This window comes from Mauremys mutica, chromosome 10, assembly GCF_020497125.1.
Source record: "Mauremys mutica isolate MM-2020 ecotype Southern chromosome 10, ASM2049712v1, whole genome shotgun sequence".
Lineage (NCBI taxonomy): Eukaryota > Metazoa > Chordata > Testudines > Geoemydidae > Mauremys > Mauremys mutica.
In genome coordinates, this window is record NC_059081.1 from 42,549,391 (window position 1) to 42,576,209 (window position 26,819).

The following is a 26,819-nucleotide window of genomic DNA, read 5'->3' on the forward strand; positions in this document are numbered from 1 at the left end:
TATAATAGTAGCTAACACACTTGTAGCTGTTTTCTTCTAGGTTTCTGCTTATTTACTCATAACTTTCTGTATACTGTTTCTGCTCAAATTTTATAGAGCCTTCCCCCACCTGCACCCCCTTCAATAAAACCACACCTATTGATTTACTCCACCCAATAAACTGGTCTTGTGACCATATATAGCGGGGAGGGAAGCCCACAAAAGGGATAAATACTGACTTGTTCTACCTATTATTTTAGCTAAAAGGTGTATTTGAGTTAGTATATCCTCCTGAAATGGCTATTGCTACAATCAAAGAAGACAAAGATATTCAAGACTATATAAGAAGAAAGGATGAAGACTTTTACAGGTTGAATAGTTTTGGGGGGTTTATGCTTATTCTGGTGTCCTTCTCCAAAAAGACAGGAAGAATTGTTTACCTATACTTATAATTATTCACTTTGTGTCCTTCTTCTATTCTATGTAACAAACAAATTGAGTACTTCCCAGTCCCAATTACTGGGTTACTTGACAGTTTGTTAGTCCCCTTCTTCCAGTCCCCTACACAAGAGCATGATAACAAAATCAAGAGAAACCAGGCCTAATTGGTGATGAGCTTGCTTGTTACAATACTGTAGCTAAAACTTTCAGAGGTAGCTACAGATTGAGACTATTGCCTTTATTTTTAGTGCTCAATTTGAGACACCTTAACATGACCTGATTTTGAAAATGTAGGTGCTCAATAATTCCTGCAAGTAAAGCTGTTTATAATATATCCAGTAGAATATACAAAAACTAAGGTATGCAAAATCACTCCTGAAAAATCTTGACCACATTTGTGCACAATTGAGTGTTCATCTAAGATTTCTTTTGCAATATAGACTTCTGAAAAATTACTATTTTGAGACAGGAGACAAGGCTTTTCCAATATTGTTATGTCTCATGATTTTTATCATGGTTGCAGTGATTTTGTGGTATTTTTATTTTAATGTGTCCTATGAAAACATACTGAATAGTGCCCATGCATCAATTTCCTTATTCAACATGGCCACCAACTACTACTATTCTCAATGGAGCTGAAGCCACCAAGATGGCTACTGTTTCTCTACAGTTCCTCCGCATGTGGTAGCGAAGCTGCCCTTTATAAAGTTGGCTGCCCTCTCCTACTGTTTTCAGTGAGATTGAACGAAGCCATCCCGGCAGGCTACTATTCTATGGTTTAGGGGGCTAGACAGGACATAGGGACTATGAGGAGCAGCAGAAACACTGTGAAAGGTGAATGGGGAGAATAAGGTAGAACAGCAAGTGGATCTATAGGTTGCATGGGGATGTGGGGCTGAAAGGGTGCAGAGTAAAGTGATGGGGGAAAGAATGGCAGCAGCACTCCTAGCCTGGGGTAGTGGTGAGGAAGAGAAGGCCCCTCTGAGCAACCTGGAGTCATGGCAACTTTTGCAAACTCCTCTTGAGTTAGGGCATTTTTTTTTTTTTTTTGGCCACCTGCAGGAGGAACTCTGCTATGATGTGAGAAGTTCCTCTGAGCCTGTGACTTTTTTTCAGGGCTGGGCAATGGCATATTGGCAAAGTTCTGTGTGAGTGCCTTGGGAATGAGGATATTTGAAAATAACCATACTACAGACCTGCCTTGCCTACATGTATGGCTCTATCCCAGGGAGAGGGACCTGGAGTGAGGGGAAGCAGTGATGTGATGTTACTCAGCCTGGGCAGAGAAGTCCTGGGAAAGCAGGGGGATTCAGAGAGCTGGTGTTGATGGGGCACAGGTGGAAAAGTCCCAGGGCAGCAGGAGACAGGGAGGTGTTTCTGTGGGTGAAGACCCTTATCTCAGGGGCTGTAAAGAGTAACTGCAGTCTCCATCTGAGCATCAAGGGAGAGGGTTGCATCTTGTGTGCATTACTGGTTGACTTTTCAACCTGACAGTATCACACACTGGCATAGGAATAAAGGGGGAGTTAAGAAATCAAAGAATTTAAAAAAAAAAACGGATTAAAAACGGATTTTTCTGATTAGAGGTTTGTCTTGTGACTTGTGATCTCCTGAGGGTGGCAATCCTCCGTGTGTTTTTTAAACTCTAGAACACTATTTTATCTCAGTTACTAACTTTCATAATATTCAGCGTTTGAAGGGTGGATTGTTCTCTTTAACTAATGCTGTTTACTGTCTACAGTATTGTGTACTTTTGCCCTTCCTCAAAACTACTGCTGTTTTCCATTTTGCTTGATGGAAGTGAACCCACGTTACCCTCCTGTGAATTGCGTAGGATTTTTGCGGGTGACAGTATGGCTGCCCTTAGAGAAGATGGCTCACCCCCATTCGTTCCAACGGCGAATGAAGGCAATTGGCTGTCAGGGAAGATGGCTGCTCCTTTGGGCTGCCAGATACAGGGAAGAAAGGCTGGCGTGAGCACTATTGGAAGGGCTGAGAAGGGAGGTCCTTGGAAGCTGGAAGGGCAGGGAAGAGAGATTAGGAAACGGGGAGGGGGCGGGAAGGAGGAGGCTCGCTGGACGTAGAAGTGAAGTGGGACAGAGCTCCCAGGCAGAGGTGGGTAGAGCCCTTCCATCGGGTTGGGGGCGGCCCTCATTTTTGCATATATGTACATAACGGTGACTGTTGATAGCGCATTGCATGTGCAACTCAAGTCCCCTAGGCTGCTTTCCAGGCTCTCGCAGGGCTAGTCCCTGAGGCAGGGGGCTTGGATTTGTGAGTTGCGGCCCTATGTAGGTATCAGAGTCAGGGGCCGGGGCATGGCGGCCACGCGTGCTGCGCCTTCTGAACAGGGAACATTCGTCTCCCCGCCCCTCCCCACGCTGTATCTTGTATCTATAGCCTCCCCCTCCCCCAGCTGTGGCCATTTCATACAGCAGCTTCCTTTCCCCCCTCACGGGTCGGGATCGCCCTGAGCCGCCCTCCCCGGCTTCCGAGCGGGAAGCGGCTGACGGAAGGAGGCGCCTCCCCACCCCCCAGTGCGCGCGAAAACTCTGCCGATTCTGTTACTGAGCGCACGCGCTGTCTCGAGCCCGCCTCCTCTCTTCTCACGTGACCCCTCCTCTCCTCTCCCTCTCGGCTCCATATTGAATTTGAAACTGAAGGAAACGAGCCTGGTCACAAAATGGAGGTAATCGCCACCGCGTTAGTGCCGCGTGGAGGGAGCGGGGCTGCTGTCTAGCCAGACACGAGGGAGGGGTAGTGAAGTCGCCTCCCCCCGCACTGCTTTTGTGCCCGGCCGGGCTCCATGCGGGTGGATTTGGGACGGGAGCGTAGGCAGCTGGGTGTGTCGGGCAGGCTGGCGGCAAAACAGCCCCGCTTCCCCCCCAGTTCCTCCGAAGGGTTTCACCCCCCCCCCCGAGCCAGCCGCCTCGGCGCTGCGAAATAGCGCATTGACCGAGGGCGGGGGGAGGGCTGCGCTTCATGCTCCAGCCCCTCAAGCAACAGGGCTGCGGCCGCCATTTTGCCGCCCTCTGAGCACTCTACTCTCCGGGGGTGGGAGGGAGACTGACACTATGGGCCCGGCCAGGAAACAGCAATGCTTGTAATATCTCCCCCGCCGGGAGGGTGGGGGTGGAGAGTGAGCCCCCCCCCCGTAAAACCCTACCGCGCGCACCCAAGGGAGGGGCGTAATTTCCAGCAATACCCCCCTCTCCCGGCATCGACAAACACTCTCCAGTCGGCACCCGAGAAAGCGGCTGTTCCAGCCTAAGCCCGGGGATGGGGAGCGATAAACACCCCACAGCTGCAAAATGACACCCTGCTGTCCCCCCTCCCTCCCCCCGGTAGAGACAACCGCAAAATGCCATCCTTCTCACTGCACCTCCTGGGGGAGAGACTGGTATACGTGACACCTCCCCTCCTCCAGAACAGGCTGGCAGTTGCACCCACAGCAGCACAATCCCCTGTCCCCAGGGAGAGACAAACGTCTAAAGCCAAAGTCTGTCCCAGCCACCAGAAACAACCAACATGCAGCTGCCACGAGTCTGGGAATAGACACAAAGGAAGAGTCTCTCACACGGAATCTGATCCAAAGCCCACTGAAATCAGTCAGACTCCCATTGACTTCAGTAGATTTTTGGATCCAGCCTACTCTGAGAATAAGATACAAAGCAAATCCCACCACCACCCATGGAAGATCCTGTAATGCCCCAACTGTTGGAGAGAACTATTGCACAGCCATTCCTTTCTCAATCCATTGGGGAGGGATGTGGGTATCCCTGCTCAGTAAAAACTCACAGCAAGATTCCACCACTCCGTTTCTCAGGTATCCAGGCCTGAAGCATGTAAAAGCAACTAGAAGAAAGGGAGAACCTGGCTGCCTCCATTAGTAACTGCTACTGCATAAGAGGCAGAGAGGAAACTCCAGACGGTAGCATAACAGGTCAGAATAACTTTCTGTGTAAGCAATTGTTTTAGTTGCCTTAGGGATGTTGAACAGTTTGCAAATGGTAGGGGAGCTGTCCTGCTGACATTTAACAGTGTGGATCATGATTAATATAGCTTGAAAATCCATGGTGTACCTAATCAAATATTTTCCTGCTCTTCACAAGTGATAATGCTGCTTACATTGGGAATGGGTTGTCTGCAACAGTGTAAACCATTTACATAGTTTCATAAAAAGAACTAAAACTGGGCTAGAAACAATGTTTTAAAGGAATCTTCTTCAGATACATTTGCAATATATTATCCTTGTCAGAACTGGCTTAACTACAGCTGTTTAAATGCAGTGCCATAACTTGCTGTGAAACACATGTAGACATAGTACTGCCAAGTGTCATGCATGTTGGCACTTCTGCCTATTGCAAGCCTATCAGGCCTGCCTGCATCCCAGTTGATACCTCATGCATTCAACTGGCCTCTAAGCCAGGGATGGGCAAACTTTTTGGCCCGAGGACCATGTTGGGGGGTTGCAAAACTGTATGGAGGGCCGGGTAGGGAAGGCTGTGCCTCCCCAAACAGCCTGGCCCCTGCCCCCGACTTCCCCCCTCAGAACCCCTGACCCTAACTGCCCCCAGGACCTCATCTCCTGTCCAACCCCCCTGCTCCCAGTCCCCTGACTGCTCTGACTCCTTTCCACACCCCCGTCCCTTGACAGGCCCCCGGGACCCCACACCTATCCAAGCCCCCCATTCCCCATCCCCTGACCTCTATCCACACCCCTGCCTCCTAACAGCCCCCCTCCCCCCCAGGACTCCCACACTTATCCAACCTCCCCCCTGTCCGCTGACTGCCTCCCCGGGACCCTCCGCCCTTTATCCAACCCCCCGACCCCCTTACCATGCCACTCAGAACAGCATGTCTGGCAGCTGCGCTGCCTGGCCAGAGCCAGACACGCTTCCGTTCTGTTCGGCAGCTGCGTGCAACCCTACGCCCAGAGCGCTGTCCGTGGGGTGGCATAACTGCAAGGAAGGGAGGACAGCGGGGGAGGGGCCAGGGGCTAGTCTCACTGGCCGGGAGCTCAAGGGCCAGGCAGGACGGTCCAGCCCGCGTGCTGTAGTTTGCCCACCTCTGCTCTAAGCAGACAGTAGTAGTTCCTCCTGGTCTCCTGTGTTCATTGTGGTACCAGATTTCAGGCAGCCTCTCTACCCCTCCTGCTAGTGCTGGCCTGTATAGAGCCTAGCTGGTGGTGACAACATCTGCTGATAGGAAAGTGAGGGGATTTAGAACCTTAAAAAGGCACAGTAGAGGTCTAAAAGTGGGAATAGATTGGGGAATCTCCCACACCTCTAACAACTCCCCCAGGCATGTGCTAGAGTGCATCAAAACCTACCCATGCTCCCCTTTGGCAGCCCCTGACTGCCTCCAATTCCTGGTCTCACCACCCACCTCCTCCAGTTACCCATAATTCCCTATGTTCTTCAGAAGCAAAGAATAGACTTATATTTTCTCTAACACCCACTCTGAGGAATCTTGAGAGAGAAATTGACTTTCACCTCTGAAATGGCATACATGAAGCTCCAGAAAACTTAGCATTGAGGTAGACAGTGTTTGAGGACAATAGAGAAGCTCTGATGGTACTTCATAAATGCTCCTCTAAAAGCTTTTGTTTCTAAACAGGATAGGTTATTTTAAATCACAGCGTTTAAATTTTGATTAAAATCTGATCATATTAAAGTTTGATTTAAATCTTGTCTCAATTTACAGAATAAAAGTTCATTCTCACTTAATGTAGAATCAACTTTTATAATGCATACATTAAACGTGTTGACTGTTTACCTAAAAAGCTAATAGTTCTGTTTGGTAATTTGCATATGTGATGGTCAAGCCGTTGCTTGGTTTACTAATCACATTTTTCAAATACCATTGTTGGAATAAACATAGAATTGCTCCTGATTTACTAGATTCTACATTGCTATATTTTGCTGAATATGTTAGAATTAAATCTAAAACCAACATACAATATTAAAACTATTTTTCCCTTATTGAGGATTCCTATATTAGTAACAAAATGGGATATGGGCTAATTTTAGATTGTTACTTCTTGCCCCATGAAGAACTGTATATCTGACTCTTACTAACTGGCATCTCTACCTTTCCCAGGATATTCTTCAGTGGCTGAAATAAAAAAAGTACATTGAAATCACTGATATATATTGTCTTTTACAGGATATATATAAAAAAGCTAGGTTTAGTAAACTGACTGAATTATCACCAGGGCAGAGAGAAACTGGCCTTGTGTATTCAGCTTATACTTTACTCCCACTTTGGAATACATTTACCAGAATATTTCACCGTTGAATAGATTATACTGTAAATTTCGTCTGGTGACTAGAAAGATGTTGACTAAATCTGTGTGCAGTTGTTTCCAGCTATTCATTTAAAAGTGTAGAGGAAATTGGGGGCCTAAACTTCAGTGTTAACTGAAATAGCCAAGGAGCAGAGGGGACATGCTGCCTTTCACTTGTTAAAGGACAATAATCTAGTACAGGGGTTCTCAAACTTCATTGCACTATGACCCCCTTCTGACAACAAAAATTACTACATGACCTCACAAGGAGGGACAGGAGCCTGCCCAAGCCCCACTGCCTGGGCTGGGGGAAAATGGGGGAAGCAAAGCCCAAGGGTTTTAGCCCCACGTGAGGGGCCTGTAACCTGAGCCCCACTACCCAAGGCTAAAGCCTTTGGGCTTTGGCTTCAGCTTCAGCCCCGGGCCCCATCAAATCTAACGGCATCCGTGTTGACTCCATTAAGGGTCCTGACCCACTTTGGGGTCCCGACCCACAGTTTGAGAACCGCTGATCTAGCACATGAGTTCAGCCACTTTTCAGTCTTGAAGATTGTCTTGTTGACTACCTCTCTTATTTGTGACTGCATGTGCCCTTGGTAACTGTAAGCAGTTGCTTACAAGACAGATATTAGAAATGTTACAGGTTTTTAGCTTTAATTAAACTTGCAACGGGGAAACAAAGATGAGGTAAAACCATGTGACCAGTTGTACTCTAAGTACAGATCACTAGTGGTCAGCTGTCCACAATTTTGGACTTTCTGAACTAGCAGAAACCCACAGTGGCATTAGAGGATTCTTGCATTAATGTCTAAAGTAAAGCATTAGAGCAATATTTGCTGTTATGGCAATGGTTTTTCCCGTGTTATAGTGCTCCAGTCTTGTAGGCTACTTGCTCAGTGAGTAGAACACAAGGGAAACCTACCCAATAAAGTAGGGAAATAATCCTGTTGTTAAACAATATTTGTTAAACATTGGAGGCTTTAAAGCAGTGGCAGGCAACCTGCGGCTGGACAGCGGTTTACCCTGATGGGCTGCAGGTTGCCCACCACTCCTTTAAAGGATATCAGAAACAGAATCTAAGACCAGAAATGAAATTTTATGTAGTAAGATGAATATCATATGTTGACTATGATAGCTGTACAACAGTAGTCAGATTTCATGGTGTTTTATAAATCAACTGAAACATTTTTTTCAGACCTCACTTCCCTAACTAGCAATTAGAGTAACTATCTTAAAAATAACCTAAAGGTTAAACACAAAAAAACAAATCCTGTTGCAGCACTCTTCCTCTAAGCTTCCATCTTCTGGCTCGTAACATGTTCTACTATTTTGTTTAATAGAGCTTTACCCCACGGCCATACCCTGCCCCCCTTAGTAAAGCCACTTGTTTGTTCCAGCCCATGGAAAGGCTGCTTCTTTACATATGGGGAAGAAAAAGACCCACAGAGGTAAATATTGACTCATACTGCTTGTTTCCTAGGTTAAAAGGAGCAACTGAGTTAGTGCATCCTTCGAAAATGTCTGGGATCAAAGAGGAGAGAGATATTGAAGACTACAAGAGGAAAGGAAGAAGATCTTCACAGGTAGAGTGTTTCCTTTATTTCTTAACTTCATTCTGGTTCTCCTATACAAGTAGATGAGTCTTGTCTGTCTATCTGAATGTTTCAATGCCAGGTATGTAACAACACTTCACCATTCATGCCTGCTCCGCTCTATTAACTTGTTCAGACACTCCCATCCCTTGCATTACTAATACCGAAACAAAACAGGGTCCAAGCAACAAACTTGTTTGTTAAAATGTTATGTATAGTTTATTACTTCTACAGGATAGACTCTGAGAATGAGATAAAATCTGTACTTCTATTCTGTTACTATAACAAAATTTATCTTACAAATGTCCTCAAAGTTGCTAATTTTCACTATTGATTGAGATGTTTTCTGCTTTACTGCTTATGGTCTCAGGAGCATCAGCAGTAAATTAATGAATTCTTGATCTTATTCAGAATTCCTTCCATTGTTCTCAATCAGAGGGAAGACAAGGTATCTATAACTAAAATGAACAATTCCTTACAACCTCTGAGAATGGAAGTGAGACTATACCTTGTAAAAGTGACAACTTCCCTATCCAGGTCCCTTGGCATTTTTAGTCCTGAGAAAAGACTTAGTTTTTGTAACCTTTCCTTATAGGTCAGGTTTTCTAAACCTTTTATCACTTCTGTTCTTCTCCTTTGGACTTGCTCCAATTTACCTGCATCTTTCCTAAAATGTGGCACCCAGAACTGGATCCAGTACTCCAGCTGAAGCCTCACCAATGCCAAGTAGAGTTGAAATATTACTTCCTGTGTCTTATGTACAACACTCCTGTTAATACACCCAAGAATATTAGCCTTTTTAAACTTCTTCATATTGTCTCATTCAAATTGATGTATTTTCCTCCCACCCCCCAGATCCTTTTCAGCAGTACTACCCCCTTGCCATTTCTTCCCCATTTTGTAGTTGTGCATAAGGATATTTTGTACCAAAAGTGGTCCTTAAACCTTTTAAAAACAATGACATAACTCTTACTTTTTTGCATCTTTGGATAGAATGTAACATCAGTTGCTCAGTCTCTGAACCCACAAGCAAAAAATGAGTTTAATGGTCATTTTAGGGCTGCAGATTTCATGGTGGTGAAAATGTTATGGATGTGGTTTCTCTGGCTTCCACGCAGGAAGGCTTTAGGTAGGTTAGCCTGCCAGCCTGGTGAAGAGGGGAGGCCCTGAGGATGGGGCATGTCAGAGCAAGCCTGCCCCACATTCGTCCTTCAATGGTGGCTCCTATGGGGTTGGGCCTGGTTCTCCATTCAGGGCTTTGCAACATGAGCACAGGGTCACAGTGCCACCATGACTGAGAAGTGACCAGGCCAAACCTGAGTGCTGATGTGATTCCATGCAATAGATTGCAATATCCAGAGCAGGGAGCCAGGCTAAGTCCTACAGGATGTAGGAGCTGCCACTGGGATGAATGTAGGGCAGGTTTGCTCTTCAGCCTCCATCCTCTTCCTCATTGGGCCAAGATTAGAGTTGCCGTGCAGAGGATAATGATTCTGTTGTGGATGTCGGTGCCCCCTCAGCAGGGCGAGGAGGAAAACATGACAGAGGAAAGGCCGAAGATGCTGGCCTATGATTTTAACACAATTCTATGTTAAAGTATTGTATAAAAAATCACAACCTGTGGCTTTTACTAAATTTACCATGACTGGGCTGATTTTCTTGATTAAAAATGCCATAACAAATCTGCAGACAGTTTTACAGAGGACAAGTCTCTCCACCAAACACTGTCAGTCTTATTTTTGGTCTCTGGAAATACTTAGGGATTGAATAGGCTTGGAGATTGAGCTGCAGTATTTTATTCTTAGCTAGGGTTGGTCCCTGCAGATCAGTTGGTATATGCTGACAGTGCCAACACAAGCTTCTCCACAGTTCTGATCTGCATGTCTTTTTTTTTTTTTCCCCTGTTGATAAAGGATATTGATATCTGGGGCTGTGAAAACAGCACCTGTAAGTAATCTGGGAAAACACTAAAATCTAAAAGTGTTCCTCAGAAGCTGTTGTGCTCTAAATATGAAACAAGTGAACTGGTGTTGGAGCTGCTTCCCAAAACTTAATTTGCTATTGCATTTAAGTGCTTTTTAGTCTCCAGTGGCAAACTTTCAGTGTCTCCAGGCAAAGCGTAGGATTCTCATGGAGCGCTGTGCGGGCTGGCGGCGGTTTCCACATGTAGGTGGAAATGCTAGGATCTGGGGGTGCCTGTACAAAGGAAAGGCAGAGACTTAAGGAAGCGGCGCGTTCGCACCCGGCCATGTCTTGTATTTCGCCCCTCCCTCATGTGCTCCTGTTGTGGCTGCTTAATACAAGGAGCCAGGGGGCTCCAAACAGAAAATGTTGGTCTCGCATACGGGGCCAGAGACGCTGCTCCCACAGGAGAAAGAGCAACAGGCCCTCTTCCTCCTCCCCTTGCCAGTAAGCGGCAGCTTGGTGCGCGCGCTGGTCTCTAGCCCGCCTTCCTCCTATCACGTGATCCCGCTTTCCTCTCTGCTCCATATTGAGGCGAGGGTGAACGCGGCGACTCGTGTCCGGTCACAAAATGGAGGTAACCGCCGCCGCGTTAGCGCTGCGCCGAGGGAGCGTGGCAGCTGGCCTAGCCTGCAGGGAGGGGGGAGGCTGGCGGCGGAGCGTGCTGCCTGGGGCGGGTCGGAGCAGAGACTGGCCGCTCCCGTTCCGGAATGCGCCCCCTGAATAGGCGTCTCGGCGCCGCGAAATGGCGCGCAGGCCCGCAGTGTGGGCTCGGGGGAGGCTACCTTTCCTCTATGCAAGGAGCTGCGAGCGCCTGTGCTGCGTTTCCTCTCCATTGCAACCATCTGCTCGGGGGGGGGGGGGGAGGGAGGAAACAGGCTGAACGTAGCTGACAGGAGTATAATATTCAGCATAATCTTCAATCCTGGAGACTAACATCACAGTCCATCCCACACACGCATGCGGGACAATGCTGATCCCACCCCCAGGAAACTAACATCCAGAAAACCCCAGCCATCTGTCCCCAGAGAGAATGAAATCCTTTAACAAGGTAGCCCTGCTTCCCAAGCGACAAACTCCCAGAAAAAAAACATGGAAAAAAACCCACATCTTCCTGGAGAGCTTTCTCTAAAATAGAAACAGCCCCCTTTCTTTTTTTTATACAAGACAGTTCTGAGAGCGAGAAAATCACCAGGAGGAGAGTGCAGTACCCAGCAACATATTTCCTGCCTCAGGGAGAAACTAATACACCAAGATCTATTCCTTCTTGCCGATGAGAATACAATACATAAGAAATCCCAAGGAAAGACTTTGTGCAGGAATCAGGGGGAGAAAATGACACAGCAGAATTTCCCTTCCACCAGGAATGACTCTTTTCAGTTGTTCTTCAGTCAAATTCCTGGAGCATAGATAAGACCTGATTTTCTCTTATTTGTATATTTATATTAAAATGGCAGGCCTGATGCATGTTGAACAACAAAAGGGACCAGGTCTGCTTTTTCTTTTTGTAGGTCCCTTTTAACAAAGGAACCCAGCTCAGTTTCTGTTAGCAGGCTGAACTGCCAAACAAAATACATGTTGAGAGAGCTTTGCTTCACACTGCTTTTGCTCCAATACTGTGAGCAGGCAAGTTTGAAATATTCAAGACCTTTACTTACTATTTCTGTAAATTCAGTGCCTGCTACGACTAAAAACAGACAGGCACAGCAGGGATAGGAGTGTGTACATATACAATAAAAAACAAAGCTGGCTAATGTAAATGTAAAAAAACATGTTGTAGGTTAAATACTGACTCTTCAGCATATGTCATGTAAAATTATGAATGCTGCTGATTACATTATATTGCAGTTACTATCAAGCAGTAATTACACCATGACTAAACTTGAACCTTTACAATTTTTAAATACAAATGTAACTAAAGTATTTGGAGTAAAGGTACTCTAAATGGTCCAGACTGAAAATATTTAAGTATTTCATGAACCATGTCTCCCACTTGCAGTCACAGGACCCCTGAAACCCCCCCCAACCCCCCCCCCCCCAGCCATTACATAGTATTTGTATGGTAACTTAGTTGTTTAAAATATAAAACTAATTTTGGGGGGAGGGAGGGGATGCTTTTGGCTATCTATAGAGTTTTCTCATCTGAAAATGAGAGCCAGCTCTTCATGAACCACCAGCCATTGGTCTTTGCACTATAGTTTGGAACCCACTTAACTGAATATTTCCCAGAAGTGGTACAAAATTCAGTCTTAAGTCTTTGTTTGCTAAGCACTGTTGAATAAATAACTTATAAATATGTTGTCCTTCAAAGCAGCCATATTGCATTCACTCAAAGGGAAATACATTTTTTTTATGAAAAGCCAAATGACCTTCCCTAACCTGAGAGCAGGACTGGAATGCTCCAGTTGCAGATTGGAGTGGCAGATCACATCTGTCTGAGGCCAGGGTTACTTGATCCATATAGTTGTATCTACAATCAGCCATCCTTCAGCTTGCCCTGTGTCTGTTCCACATTAGCCTGCAGATGCAGTGGTCCCTCATGCACATCCCCACTGTAGGGCTTTAATTGTGCACAGGGCCTTGTCCAGCACTCCACTCTGGAGTGTTTCCTATTTTGTGACTATGCTTTCATAAACATTAAAATCTTCTTCTTCTGCTTTTCCCACATGAGCTGTTGTATGAGTTGCCCAGTAGGCTTAGAGATGTAATCAACTTGAAAAACACTCTTTAATTTTTAACCTGCTGTGTAATTTAGTAAAACCTGTGGTTACAATAATTGGTAAGTTTTTGCCAAAAAAAAAGTTGTACATTGTCAGCACTTTGTCAGTTATCTCCTTCATTGCTTAAGTCGCTTGAAACTGATAGGAAGGAGAAAACCCCTTACATCTTTAAACTTAAACAACATTCAAAATATGTTGTTAAAGCAGTGGTCCCCTTTCACACAGCAAGCCTCTGAGTGCGACCCTCCCTTATAAATTAAAAACACTTCTTCTTTTTTTAAATATATTTAACACTATTTTAAATGCTGGAGGCAAAGCGGTGGAGGCTGACAGCTTGCGAACCCCCCCAAAAAATGTAATAACCTTGTGACCCCAGTGAGGGGTCCCGATCCCCAGTTTGAGAACCTCTAGGTTAAAGAATGCCCTGAGAAGCTGCACTCTGGAAAACTAAACTGTGCATTTAATTTTAATAGCTCACATTTAAAATTCAGCTCAGCTTTAACCTTGTTTCATGGGCCCAGCTCAAGAAAGCATTTTGGGGCCAATTTTTCACAGTACTGTTAGACTTAGTGTTTCAAGATACTTGACAATGTGGCCTTTTAGAAAAATGTTTGTTGAATGAAGACCTAAAGTAAGCTTACACTTGATTCAAATTTCCAAAAATGTCTTAAATTTGATCTACAAAAATAAGTCCTAGAAACATGTTTTAACATTACCTAAATGTTCTTTAAAAATACTTGTAATTGCTTCACTAATTTGTATAAGATTCACATTTTAAGAGCTGTCTTCACATGTCCATGCAGCTTTTTGCAGCAATTTAACTAAATCTGTTTTTAAAATAACACCTTCAGGTAAAGCAGTTCAGCTCTGCCATATAGACAAGATCTTGTTTCACTCTTGGATAAGGTGTGGGGCTACAGTGCTTTTTGTTATACACCTCTACCCCGATACGACGCTGTCCTCGGGAGCCAAAAAAATCTTACTGCGTTATAGGTGAAACTGTTACATTGAACTTGCTTTGATCCGCCGAGTGCACAGTCCCGTCCCCCAGAGCTCTGCTTTACTGTGTTATATCCAAATTCATGTTATATCGGGTCGCATTATATCGAGGTAGAGGTGTACTTTCAGCCTAACATAGCTAATGTCTATTGGTGGATGGAATTGTTGCTGTCCAGTCAGGCTGGCAAAAGAGAATTGAATCTTCCTATAAAAGCTTTTACAACGTTGTTTGCCTCTGTACAGGGGCCGCGATGCTCAAAAAGTGACTGGTTTTTTTGGGGGTGTGTGGTGGTGTTTTTTGTTTGTTTGTTTTATCTTAGTTTTTGGTTGCTTATCTTGAAAGATCCCATCCTCTGAAAATTGGGCCCCTTTATAGTGTGGGCTCCCAAGTCACTGGTCACTTAAATCTAGCAAAACAGCATGTTCTCAGACCACTGAGACTCTGGTCTTCAGTTCCTTGACAGTGTCTTTTGGCTTGGTGTCTTTATTTTTAACCCTGTAGAAGTTATTTGCCAGTATATAGTGGTGGCTCACTTATAATGAAATCCATAGGATATAGTTCCTGAGACTTGCAGATCAAATAGTATTAACATGCCATAGATATTTGGATACACTTTAAAAATAAACTGTTTGATACTCTTGTATCTAGCTATAGATAGGACCAAACTTGTAATAATAAAATTCAAAACAAAGTTCTAGCCTGCTACACAAAACCACACATCACTAAAGAAGCTACCAGTGGAATTACTTACACCTATTCTTCACCAAATGTTAAACGTGTTTTATTGTTGTGAACAGAAAGCTTTTTATTTAAATATATTATGAAAAAAACTCAGAATTGTTAGTAATGCTACCAGACTTGTTAACTTTACAGGACACAAGTGTTTGGTGTAGCTTGCTGAGAAAATGTCTTGTTTTTGCAGGGCCATGACCCAAAGGAGCCAGAACAGTTGAGAAAATTGTTCATTGGAGGCCTGAGCTTTGAAACAACAGATGATAGCTTAAGAGAACATTTTGAAAAATGGGGCACGCTCACGGACTGTGTGGTAAGTTGTCATAATTCAAAAAATGTTTCTGAAAAATGTAAATATTTAAATGTAGTAAGATACCATGTCTCTTATGCTCTTGTAGGTGATGAGAGACCCACAAACAAAACGTTCCAGAGGCTTTGGCTTTGTGACTTACTCTTGTGTGGAAGAGGTAGATGCTGCAATGAGTGCTCGACCACATAAGGTTGATGGGCGTGTGGTCGAGCCCAAGAGAGCAGTTTCTAGAGAAGTAAGTCATAACTTAATTTGTACTGAGTATATTAAGAAGTCATGAGGAAATATAAAGTACTAAATATAATTTCTGGCCTTCTAGGATTCTGTAAAGCCTGGAGCACACTTAACAGTAAAGAAAATATTTGTTGGTGGAATTAAAGAAGATACAGAAGAGTATAATTTAAGAGACTACTTTGAAAAATATGGCAAGATTGAAACCATAGAAGTAATGGAAGACAGGCAGAGTGGAAAGAAAAGAGGATTTGCTTTTGTAACTTTTGATGATCATGATACAGTTGATAAAATTGTTGGTATGTGACTGTGATAGAATGTGAAATTACTTGAAATAGTATAACTGATTTTACACAGACCTGAACCATGCTACAAGAAATATATTGCATGAGCTAAGATAAAGTGTAATCTTTGCTTTTAACCTGTCCTTATGCCTTTACTAAAGCTTTGTGTAGCTCATGTTCTAGTGAACAGTGAAAACGAGAAACTATTTCAAAATTGTTTATTTTCTAGTTCAGAAATATCATACTATAAATGGACATAATTGTGAAGTGAAAAAAGCACTTTCCAAGCAAGAGATGCAGACTGCTAGCTCACAGAGAGGTGAGTTTGGGGTGGTGCATAATGGGATATTTTTACATAGATTAGTTTGCATTTAATTTAATATATGTAAAATGTCTTGTAGGTCGCGGGGGTGGCTCAGGCAACTTCATGGGTCGTGGAAGTTTTGGAGGAGGAGGAGGTGGTGGTGGTGGAAATTTCAGCCGAGGAGGAAACTTTGGTGGCAGAGGTAGATTGAGTCTCTTTCATATTTCATCAAAATGAGATGTTGGCTCAACCAGACTTGTATTTGTTCATGAAAACCTCTTTTCTTTGGTCCAGGAGGCTATGGTGGCGGCGGCAGCGGTGGTGGTGGTGGGAGAAGTGGAAGCTTTGGGAGTGGTGATGGATATAATGGATTTGGCGATGGTAAGCATAGCCTAATACCACTTGATCAGAACTGGCTTTGGACTTGGAAAGTGAGGTTATTTTGGCAGTGATTGTTTACTTGGATATTGTGCAACATGAGTTGAATGACTTCCTTTGATATATTTTTTTTTTCCAGTGCAATTACATCTTCTCTAAAGATGAGCAAGTTGGTTAAAATGAAACTGATCCAAGTGTAAACTGAGCCTTAAACACGTCTACATTTAAGTAAATGATAGTCAAATATTCATTGAGTGAAAACAGTTAAATGAAAGCTAACTTTTTCCAGTCCCTATGCCTGCTATTGGCTGAAACCTCAAGGGTCTGATATGACAAGATTACATGAAAGTTGACTCAATATCTGAAATCTAAAAGATTTTCATAAACTTGTAATCTTAGCAGACTTGGGTTTGGATAAGCATCTAAACCCATGGCTGGACAGAACTTCTGGAAGTTGCCCATCAGTGAGATGTGTAAGTGGCACTTCTGCCTCTGAAAACAATAGAGGAAATAGTCTACTGTTCTATTTTAGACCTGATCTTCCAAACATGTGAAGTAGTCACATTGAGTTCACTGGTCTACTCTTGTGTGTAAAGTTACTCCCAAAGAAATGTTTGTAGGATTGGTCCCTTGTACGGTATGTTGATTTGAACCTTTTTCACTATGCCTCATATATAAGCAAGAACACCTGGCAGTGATGCAAATATAATTAAAGCTACTTTATTGCTTTTGGTACAGACATATAGACTAATGTGTTGTGACTTACCTAGCTATTAATTTATCAAAGAATATTCTTGTAGCTGAAGCAAATTTAGCATTTCAGTTGCAGCATACTTATTCTTTCTACTTAAATCTGTACCTAGTTTTTTTTGGTACACTGACTAATCTTTCTTTTTTTAGGTGGGAACTATGGAGGTGGCCCTGGTTACAGTAGTAGAGGGGGTTATGGTGGTGGTGGTGGTGGAGGACCAGGATACGGAAACCCAGGTGGTGGATATGGTGGCGGTGGTGGTGGTGGTGGAGGAGGAGGAGGTGGATACGATGGTTACAACGAAGGAGGAAATTTTGGTGGCGGTAAGTAGTTGCAGATCTTTAAAATATAGCTTATAGCTCATAAATCTAAACTATATAGAACCTAAAATTATGGGATATAGTAATGATTCTAGAAATGACAGAGGGGTTAGGGTTTTAATCAACATAAGAGTATTACAGAGGGGGTAAGCGAACTTTCCTTATGTTTATACTTAATTGTACAGTCTTCCATTGCTCAGGAATTGTATATAAAGAGCAGTGACCATAATTTTTGGGGTGCAGAGGGGGAGTAGCAGCAGATAGGAGAGACTTTCTTCTGATGTCTTGAGCGAGGAGTAGAGAATTCCCAGAACTATGCTCAACTTAATATATCAAAATTCTGTATAACATGGCATGAAGGTATTTAGTTTAATCTTTCATAACCTCCAGACTACTGCTATTTTGGCCAGAAAGTTAAGATACGAAACTTCCCTTCTCCATTCTGTGACCTCAGCAAGGTTTGAACATCAAAGTCTGTATAAGACGTTTAAATACTAACACTAAGTATTTCCGTTTGTTGCATTTTCTTTCATTAGGAAATGAATGCAAAAGTCAGGAAATTAGTCACAACCACTGTCTTGATATGTAAGCTATATTTGACAATTAAGCTTATTATATTGGTGGTTTGAGGCTAAGTATTAATAAAGGGATTACAGATAGGTTAACTATTAGCAAAAGGTTGCTTTCCTAACAAGAACCTGTGTGTTATAAATGGGTAAAGAAGAGAGGGGTATCTTTGAAAAGTTGAAATATCACCAATGTTTATACATGCAGCTTTCAATGAGGACACTCAGTGTTTTTGGTTGTATAATGGTGTATTGGAATAAAGAGCAGATCTACACTACACGTTCTTGCTAGTATAGCTGTATTGGTCAGGAGGGTGATCCCTGATCAACATAGCTGTGCTGGTAAAAATCCTTACTGTAGGATGCAGGTACACTGGCAAAACTGTGCTTTTGCCAAATGTAGCGTACATTCCTTGGTGTCTGGAATAAGATATGCCAGCAAAAGCAGTTGTGAAGCTGAACTCATACTAGGAGCATTCTGCCATTGTAATATACCCCTATAGCTATACCCACAAAGCCCAGCTAGGGTTTGTCTATGGGGGTTGAGTTGCAGTATGCACTAAACCATTGTACTGTAAAATACCCTGTGTAGACCCTGCTAGCATGAGCATAAAAGCTTCCTAGTTCACATTAATATACTCCTGTAGCCTGCCCTGGGGGCTGTGTAGACCTGGCCAAAGGATGAGTGTTTTGAAAGGTAAGGAAGGCCCTTTCCACTAAGTTCAATACAAATTTAGCTAAACTTGGTGATATTAGTTCAGCCACTCCTACACTGACTTAAGAGCCCCACAGCGGTATTGCAGTACTTAAACCAGCTAGGTTAAAGAAACAAATTAGTTAAATCAGTGCACTTTCTATATATAGACCTGGCCAAAGGCTCCAGTTAAGCACATTCTTAAGTACAGGGCCAATCAAGCCATTAATGGTTAACTGGCCTTTTTGAATATAGAATGAGGAGTGTGGCCTGAATTGGTAGTTTGTTTTTCCTATAAAGGGAGGGGAAGAGAAGCTCTCTTCAGTTTTCCTGGATAACTTCTCTTCTAAGACTGGTTGGTAGCTAGTTAGTAGCTATCAAGGACTTGAAAGGGGTTCATCTTGTTTAACTGTTATCTCTAACTGTAGAACCTTCATCTAGCTATGCTTTTCAGCAACTAATAAAGCAGTATTTGTGGGTTCATACTATTAGTTCTGCCTTAAAGAGATACTGAATTACAGGTGGAAAGCTGTTAATTTGGGTAATTATGGTTAGGGTACCTCAGTAGAAAAACCGACATTTCTGTCTTAATGGAGGTAGAAATAGGAGTGACATAATGGTGTGGATGCTTGGTCAAAGACAAGGTAGTACATGTTCTCTTCCCCAAGATGGCATTGATAGTTGGACTGGCATGGGTTAGCATGAGGCTGTGGCAAGCCGTATGACCAGAATTTTGTAAAACTTGATTATAAACACTAACTTGTCCACATTGCTCTCCCTCATAAGAAAGTTAAGACCCATTTCTTACTTTCCCCCTAAATAGACGTGATGTTTCACGTTTTTTTTTTGTTTGGGTGAAGAGAGAACTTCTATGTTGAGGGCTACATTAACTATCAGTTTTGAGTTTGCCTTTCACTTTTGTGGTTTAACTATACAACCTGAGGCCAATCGGTGGGGTTCTTCAGGTTTGTGTTTGAAGCTGTCTTTGGTAAATTTTGGGATGATTCAAAATAAATAAAATTTTGTTTCAGGTAACTATGGTGGCAGTGGAAACTATAACGATTTTGGCAATTATAGTGGACAACAGCAGTCAAACTATGGACCCATGAAAGGAGGTGGCAGTTTTGGTGGCAGAAGCTCAGGCAGTCCCTATGGTGGTAAATATAACTCTTTGAGCAAAAAATTTTAAACGCTTGCAAAGAAATTTTACGTAAATATATATGTTACTCGTAGGTGGTTATGGATCTGGAGGTGGCAGTGGTGGCTATGGTGGCAGAAGATTCTAAACTGAACCAGAAAAAGGGTGGGTATATTACACACATAGATGACGATGATGATGAAGAATATACAGCTGTTCACTGAGTAATAATTTTCTTATCCTGTATTCAACAGGCTACAGTTCTTAGCAGGAGAGAGAGAGCGAGGAGTTGTCAGGAAAGCTGCAGGTTACTTTGAGACAGTCGTCCCAAATGCATTAGAGGAACTGTAAAATCTGCCACAGAAGGAACGATGATCCATAGTCAGAAAAGTTACTGCAGCTTAAACAGAAAACCCTTCTTGTTCAGGACTGCCATAGCCACAGTTTGCAAAAAGTGCAGCTATTGATTAATGCAATGTAGTGTCAATTAGATGTACATTCCTGAGGTCTTCTATCTGTTGTAGCTTTGTCTTTTTTTTTTTTTTCCTCATTACATCAGGTATATTGCCCTGTAAATCGTGGTAGTGGTACCAGGAATAAAAAACAATTAAGGAATTTTTAACTTTTCAATATTTGTGTAGTTCAGTTTTTCCACATTTAGTTCAGACTTTAACAAAAATAAAGAAATGTAGTTTAGGGTGTTTCTTGTTAATGGAGAAGATTGATGCATTTCTCAATTACCATTTTGTGTTAACTTTAACTGTAGAAACACCTGCTGATTTGTAGTCTTAAGGGGTCTAGTCTCAATGCATATATAACTCCCATTGACATGAGTTATATATATGCAAATAGAACATATGTTGCATTATAGTTTTGTTTAGATGTATTATTAGGATTGAGTTATTTAAACTAGTGTTTGTGAATGATAGAATTAAGCTTACTTTCAAATGAAAATTTCAAATTACTTTTTGGTTTGTGCATATTTTTTAATTTGTAGTTCTGTATTACTTAGTGCTGGCTCTGCAAGAAAATAAGGCATGATAAATATTTTAACAAGACTCTCTTTAGCTACATTAAAACTGCCTCCAGTCTCATTGAGATATGTAGGGGATACCTGCAGTCTCTTGTTCAAGTTCTGGGTGAAGAGGAGATGGACTTGCGTTTACCTTTTTCAAATTCTTGTAAAGCTCAAAAGGGTGAAACTCAAGTGCCTATTACCTTAGGGTATGAAGTTAGATATTTTTTGGATGAAATTGTGCTTTGAAGAGAGCAGCCATGATGTCTTTCTCTTGAATTAACTATTTCATTTGAACGTGCTGTTGTAGTGAGAGAATAGGTATATGTTGTAAAACAATTTAATGGCTGTATGCTTCCTTGTACACACCCTAGGCATTTTTTCTGGACACAGCCTTCTGACTTGGAACAAAGAGTAGCACAGGTATAATCCCTGACAGTCTCAGGTAATTCATTAAAAAGCCTCATGATGATGGGCAAACTGTCATAGTTCAAGTATTTTACTTCTGAAGATATGGGTTCAAGTAAGGGATTTAGAGTTATTTAAAAATAAACTTGGTCATATTTTAGTGGCAGGAAATCTTTTTAGTTCCCTTGTTTGGGTTAGATTTGATACCAGTGTCAGTTTGCTTAAGAGACGCCCATAATCAATTCAGATATGATACACTGGATGATGGTGGTGTATCAAAGTGGAATACAAGCAGAATAACTGGGTAGGTGACAGTAATGCTGAAAAGGATCTGGGGGTTATAGTGGATCACAAATGAGTCAACAATGATGCATTTGCAAAAAGGGCTAATACTCCTGTTAATACACCCCAGAATGTCTCCATGTAGGACATTGTGGGTGGGGGAGATGGTGTTAATTGTCCCTCTTTGCTTGGCACTGGTAAGCTTCAGCTAGAGCATTTTTCTAGTTCTGGGTGCCACACTTAAAGAAAGATGTGAATAAATTGGAGAGTTAAGAGGAGAGCAACAAATAAAAGGCTTAGAAAACCTGACATGAGGAAAGGCTAAAAAAACTGGGCATGTTTAGTCTTGGGAAAAGAACATGGAGGGGGGGACCTAATAAGTCTTCAGCAATGTTAAGGGTTTTTACAAAAAGGATGGTAATCAATTGTTCTCAATATGTACTGAAGGTAGAAAAGCAGTAATGGGCTTAATCTGCAGCAAGAGAGATTTAGGTTGGATATTAGGAAATCCTGTTTAACAATAACAATAGTTGAGTTCTGGAATAGGTTTCCAAAAGAGGCTCTGGAAAATCCTTTTAAGAAAGAGGTTGGGCAAAAAAACCTATCAAGGTTTACTTGGTCCTACCTCAGCACAGAGGGATGAAATTGATGACCCCTTTCCTTAACTTGATTTGACTTTTCTCTCAACTCTTGCCAGAGCAGTGCTTTCTGTCATACAGGCCCAGAAGAGTAGGGATACAGTCAGTAGAAGAAAAACCCCAGACATTTGACAGTATGTGATGCTCAAATTGTTCTCACCTGTTTCACCTCTGAGTCAATGTGCAGTATAAGGTAAATGCAATTCCAGCACAGGAATCCATCTTCAAAGATGTTATGAAATGGCTTAAGTTACGAACAGTCAAACTACAATACTACTATTTAAGAGGCTGTAGAAGAAATAAAAATCAATAAAATCATTTAGCCATGTTGCCAAACATTGTTATGGGAGTGTGTTCAAATTTCAGAATACTAAAGAAACAAGGAACACTGTCAAGGTTGGTAGGCACCAAACTGGATTTTTTTTCTCATCTGCTCAGGTTTTTCCTGTGGGAATGTTCTAAAATGATTTTTTTATCTCTAGTTTAAAAAAAACCTAATAGTCCAGTATCTGCATGAATCCAGACTATAGTAGAATGGCATGCATTGAGATGGGAGTTGAAAAAGTAGCACTTAAATGAGATATTTAAATCAAGCTCCTTGGAGGTGTAGAGAATGGCCAAACTTTAAAAGGTACATCAAATCTGGCATCTGATTTGGATACTTGCAAAATTGTGGGTGAGTTCTGCAGTCACACAACATTTAGATCACTCCTTGACTTGCATGTGCAAATGCTTGCTAACAAGGAGTTGGGTAGACTTGGATCTGCATCTGATTGTAGGGAAAGAATTAGGATGGGTTGAGGTAAAGTCTTGACAGTGTTCTTTTTAACAAGGCCTCTGTAGCTGCCCTGTAACACTTACATTAGTTTCAAAATTGATTATCAACAAGACTTGTTTGCCACTTGAAACAGTTGAAGTCTGCAAGTGACTTGTTCTGAAGTGGGTGGGGTAGCTTAGTTGTGGTATGCAATATGGAAAAGTGTAAGCTGTGAGACAGTGATTAACCAGCTTTAAGAACCTAGGATGTACTTCTTAGCAAAGTATGGATCAAAGGACTCATAAGACAGGACTTCAGCAGCCTATTGAGTATGGACAAGTCAGCATAATTAAAGAATGACAAGGCAGCAGCAGCAACAGCAGCTTCAGCTTCCAGAGAAGTGAAGGCATAAGATACTGTGCTGATAGTGAGCAGCTTTCCAAAGGCTAGTTAAATCTTCTGAAATATCGAAGAAAGTCTAGCAAGAGTTCTTCACCTTTTGGAACCTCCTTGAGTGATAGCCACTTGAGTTGACACAAAATCAATAGGTCTAGCATTTAGACCTGAAAGGAAGGGCAATGAGATAGGTAAGGTTTGCCTTTAAAAAATTTTCATGAATTAGAATAGTAGTGTTTTTTTAAACAAGGTAAGAGTAATTTATTTACATTGCAGGTTGAATGAGAAGCTGCAGCTTGACAAAATGAGAAATGTCTTGCATATCTCTTCAGTTCAAAGGCTTCTGACTAGGTAAGACTTGTCCTGTACAACAAGCATCTGATCATGACCCTTTAACTCACTCCCTTCTAGACCCCCCCCCTCCTTTTTATTAACTTGTATTGAGCTTTTTCCTAGATAGGAGAAAAGTGCATTAGCAAATCACAGCATAGTAGAATGGCATGCATTGAGATGCTCAGAATTAGATATTTTTTGTGGGTGTGAAAGCAGTTCTATATAATTCATTTCTCAGCTGTTTGTGCCTTGCAATAATATGTGGATCAGTGATTGAGCAGTGGACTATAGTCTTCCCACTGTTAAGAGAGCTTCTAAACAACCTTTTGACCACCATTCAAGATAGTCTTTAACATGGTGACTGTAGAGTATTGCAGATGAAAGCATTCCTCCTATTAACGAGAACAAGGATCTATTCCTTTGCAAAAGTCTAGGCTCTCTAATGGCATTAGTAATTAGCAAAGGAAATGACACATCAGCAGTTTTTTCCTTAGAATGTCCTATAACAAATAGGGATCACTTTAAGTGGATTTTAGCTCAAAACAATGCTTTTATTTATGTGGGGACAGAACAATAAAATAACTTGGTCTGTTTTGCACACAAGTCCTTGATTGTCTTGGATGTTGCTGTTTTTCTGTGTTCATCTCTCTAGGCCTGAAGTTGTCATGGTGGGGAATATTTCCATTGTAGCCCTTTTTTACACTGGAGTCTAGTACCTGTTTGTTTTAAATAAAACCTCAGTCAGATAAAATATCTACTAGTTTTTATTTTTACTTGAAGACTACTTTCAGTGAACAGTCATAGTTCCAAGTACAACTCAGCCAGTATTGTCTGCTTAAATTGCACTAAAATGAAAAATTCAAACTGTGTTCCAGCTGTTAAGTGTTCATATATGGATTTCAATTAGTGCTAGAATCCCACCAGTTAAGTCCTGTCAACATCTCCCTGTGAGCACCTAAAACTCCAGCCTTTGAAAACTGGTGTGAATCATTCTTAATTTTTTTTTAGTTTTCCTTGTCTCATTTGATAAGTCTGATTAGAGATTTTTCTACAGAGTTATTTTAGATGGCATGTTTGTAAACACCATGAAAATCTCACTTATTTTCATTTAATTTATAAAAATGCACTTTCTTCCCCCCACTCTAGGTTGAGCCAAGGTTGAAAAGGTAGTTTTGTACTGAGGCAGAAGGTTCTCGATACCGGTCATAGTTAGAGTACCAGATACCCTTGTTGCATTTGGTGACTAGCATGCTTTCTTAGCCGGAGATTGAAAATTGCTTGTGCCTGCCTGCTGTAACCTTCCCAACCCTGGCTAAGAGGAACCTCTTCTGAATGCACATCATCAACAAAGGGTCACTTTCTAGATTAGATCATTGATTGATTTTGCTGCAGCCTGCCTATAGCATCTTCAAGTGCTAAGAACATACGGGGTATCTAGGTATACAGTTCCTGGAAAGTATTTAGTTCAGTTGTAAGATATATAGATTGATATATTGGTTCTTCTTACCATGACTCCAGAAAATAGCTACAAAACATCAGTCTTTTCTATAGATTTATGTGCTTTGGAGATTTTCTTAATATTTTAAGTGTAAAGCTTGGATATCCAAGTTTCTGAAATTAGCTTCCCAATATGCATATGTGAAATATTGAACTAATTTACTTCTGCTTACTGTCTTCCAATTGCTTATGTTTTAGTTTCATCAGACAAGGAGATGAACGATTTACTTTAAAGAAAAGTTGGACAGATGATATACCAGAATATCTGAATTTCCAGGTAATATTTACATAGGAGCTTTTAAGAGTGAGGTGGTCCTGTTTTCATGGACAACACTTTCCTTTCTCCAAACTGGGATCCACTTCAGATACTGGAACCAATTTACTTGGTGCAGTTGCTGAACTAGCAGTAGCTGCCATGCTTGTGAACAAAGTCACTGCCATACCAGTTTCTAATTGGTTGCTTTGTAAAGTAAATGTGCTAGATAAAATCAGATTATAATAGAGGATCAATCTTAATTTGCTGTCCTTGCTATCAAGGATAAAGAGTTACAAGGCATTTGTTTCTACATTGCAACTTAAATGGGAAACTCCATTAAATACTTAAAAGTATGAAAACTCGTGCGTCCGTCCGTCCAGTTTCCCAACGGGCCCAGTGTGATGCAGAGTGAGACTGAAATTCGGTTTGCCACTAGAAACTTTGGAAATCAGTCTGGTTTCCAGTATTTTCATGGGTGGAGGGAAAGATTGTAGTCCTTCCCTGCATCAGAATGTCATAATGCGTTGTCTTACTGTCTCTTGCTATATGTTTAAGACACTTTGTACAACAAATAAAATAACATTTAGTTCCTTCACTGGAGTATTCCTTTAAATATCAATCTGATCCCATTTATCAACACTTGTATTTTAAAAATATGCTTGAACATAGTGATACCAAGACTGTCTGGGCTGGGGTATGCTGACTTTCTAATGTATCTGAATGATTCTTTTTCTACTGTAGGTTGACTCCTGTACCTCTAAGATAACTTTTTTCCTGAACTCAGTGGTGCAAGTCTATCCATCATAGAAGAAAAATGACCCTTCCATAGAGGATAATGTCACAAGATTTGAAAACAGAAATTAAACGTATAATTAAAATGTCAGATAAAGGCTTAAAGGATAATGTAGTGAAACCGTACAGCTTGCATTCAAACAAGTTTTAGAAAAGAACATCCATAAATGTTAACTATGTATATCAAAGTATTGTCGATAATGCATTTATATGTATTTTCTAATTTTCTGTAAATTGTCATGACTTTTTTTATTAAAAAATTTTTTTTGAGTATCTAGTGTCAGTAAGATCTTTTACAATCCTATAGTAATGTAGAAGTAATTGGCTTTAGAGCCATTCAACAGAGGCCTATGGCCAGAAGCAACCCTTCTAATGCTATTTGACTGGAATGAAATGTGTGGTCTTTATTGAATTAAGTCCTGGTCCAGTGTTCGCAACACTTGGAATTGGAGGGGTTGACCAGGAAATGAATTGCGTCTGCATGGGGATTTGAGAATATAGTAGGTCAATGTTGTGTAACACTGGCAGGGTTGTATAGGAAAGCTTGCACTTCCACTGCCCTTGTAACTTGTATTCCCCCAGACTCCCACCTTGAGAAGAAAGGGCTTTGTATTCTTAGGCTGTCTAGTATTTTCATGTGTGCTGAAATCACCCTTTTAAAGTGGAAAACTGTGCATGTGGAGGTTTTGTGGTGAGTGTTTTTAGGAGAGATGAGATAGGATGTGTTAGAACTTGTTAAGTTCTAACTTACATT

At 41.8% G+C, this 26,819-nt stretch overlaps 1 protein-coding gene and 1 long non-coding RNA gene across 11 annotated transcripts in view; one reads left to right on the forward strand and one right to left on the reverse strand.

The window, feature by feature from the left end:
* The window catches only part of LOC123343289, a 28,542-nt gene extending 25,595 nt beyond the window's left edge, over nucleotides 1–2,947 (reverse strand). For 3 of the 5 annotated variants that reach the window (XR_006572172.1, XR_006572173.1, XR_006572175.1), the window contains exon 1: nucleotides 1–2,088. This is a non-coding gene — a long non-coding RNA (uncharacterized LOC123343289). Of the gene's footprint in view, nucleotides 2,089–2,301; nucleotides 2,834–2,853 lie in introns of those variants that run through there. The other 2 variants (XR_006572176.1, XR_006572174.1) reach the window with 2 other exon arrangements.
* HNRNPA3 (heterogeneous nuclear ribonucleoprotein A3) lies at nucleotides 201–26,338 on the forward strand. Of its 6 annotated transcripts, none has more exons than XM_044978292.1 (15): nucleotides 201–349; nucleotides 8,190–8,292; nucleotides 14,906–15,028; nucleotides 15,114–15,260; nucleotides 15,345–15,555; nucleotides 15,770–15,859; nucleotides 15,942–16,046; nucleotides 16,139–16,225; nucleotides 17,123–17,296; nucleotides 19,585–19,710; nucleotides 19,787–19,856; nucleotides 19,946–23,378; nucleotides 23,464–23,538; nucleotides 25,216–25,294; nucleotides 26,015–26,338. In XM_044978292.1, the coding sequence occupies exons 1-11, from the start codon at nucleotides 276–278 to the stop codon at nucleotides 19,837–19,839; spliced, it is 1,293 nt and encodes a 430-aa protein (XP_044834227.1). In that variant the 5' UTR covers nucleotides 201–275; the 3' UTR covers nucleotides 19,840–19,856; nucleotides 19,946–23,378; nucleotides 23,464–23,538; nucleotides 25,216–25,294; nucleotides 26,015–26,338. The 6 variants fall into 6 exon arrangements, with proteins under 6 accessions (XP_044834227.1, XP_044834225.1, XP_044834229.1 ...); XM_044978294.1 differs by lacking the exon at nucleotides 201–349 and adding exons at nucleotides 2,442–2,535; nucleotides 4,247–4,363 and having other exon boundaries at nucleotides 19,946–23,538; XM_044978293.1 differs by lacking the exon at nucleotides 201–349 and adding exons at nucleotides 2,957–3,109; nucleotides 4,247–4,363 and having other exon boundaries at nucleotides 19,946–23,538.
* Nucleotides 26,339–26,819: the final 481 nt, after the last annotated feature.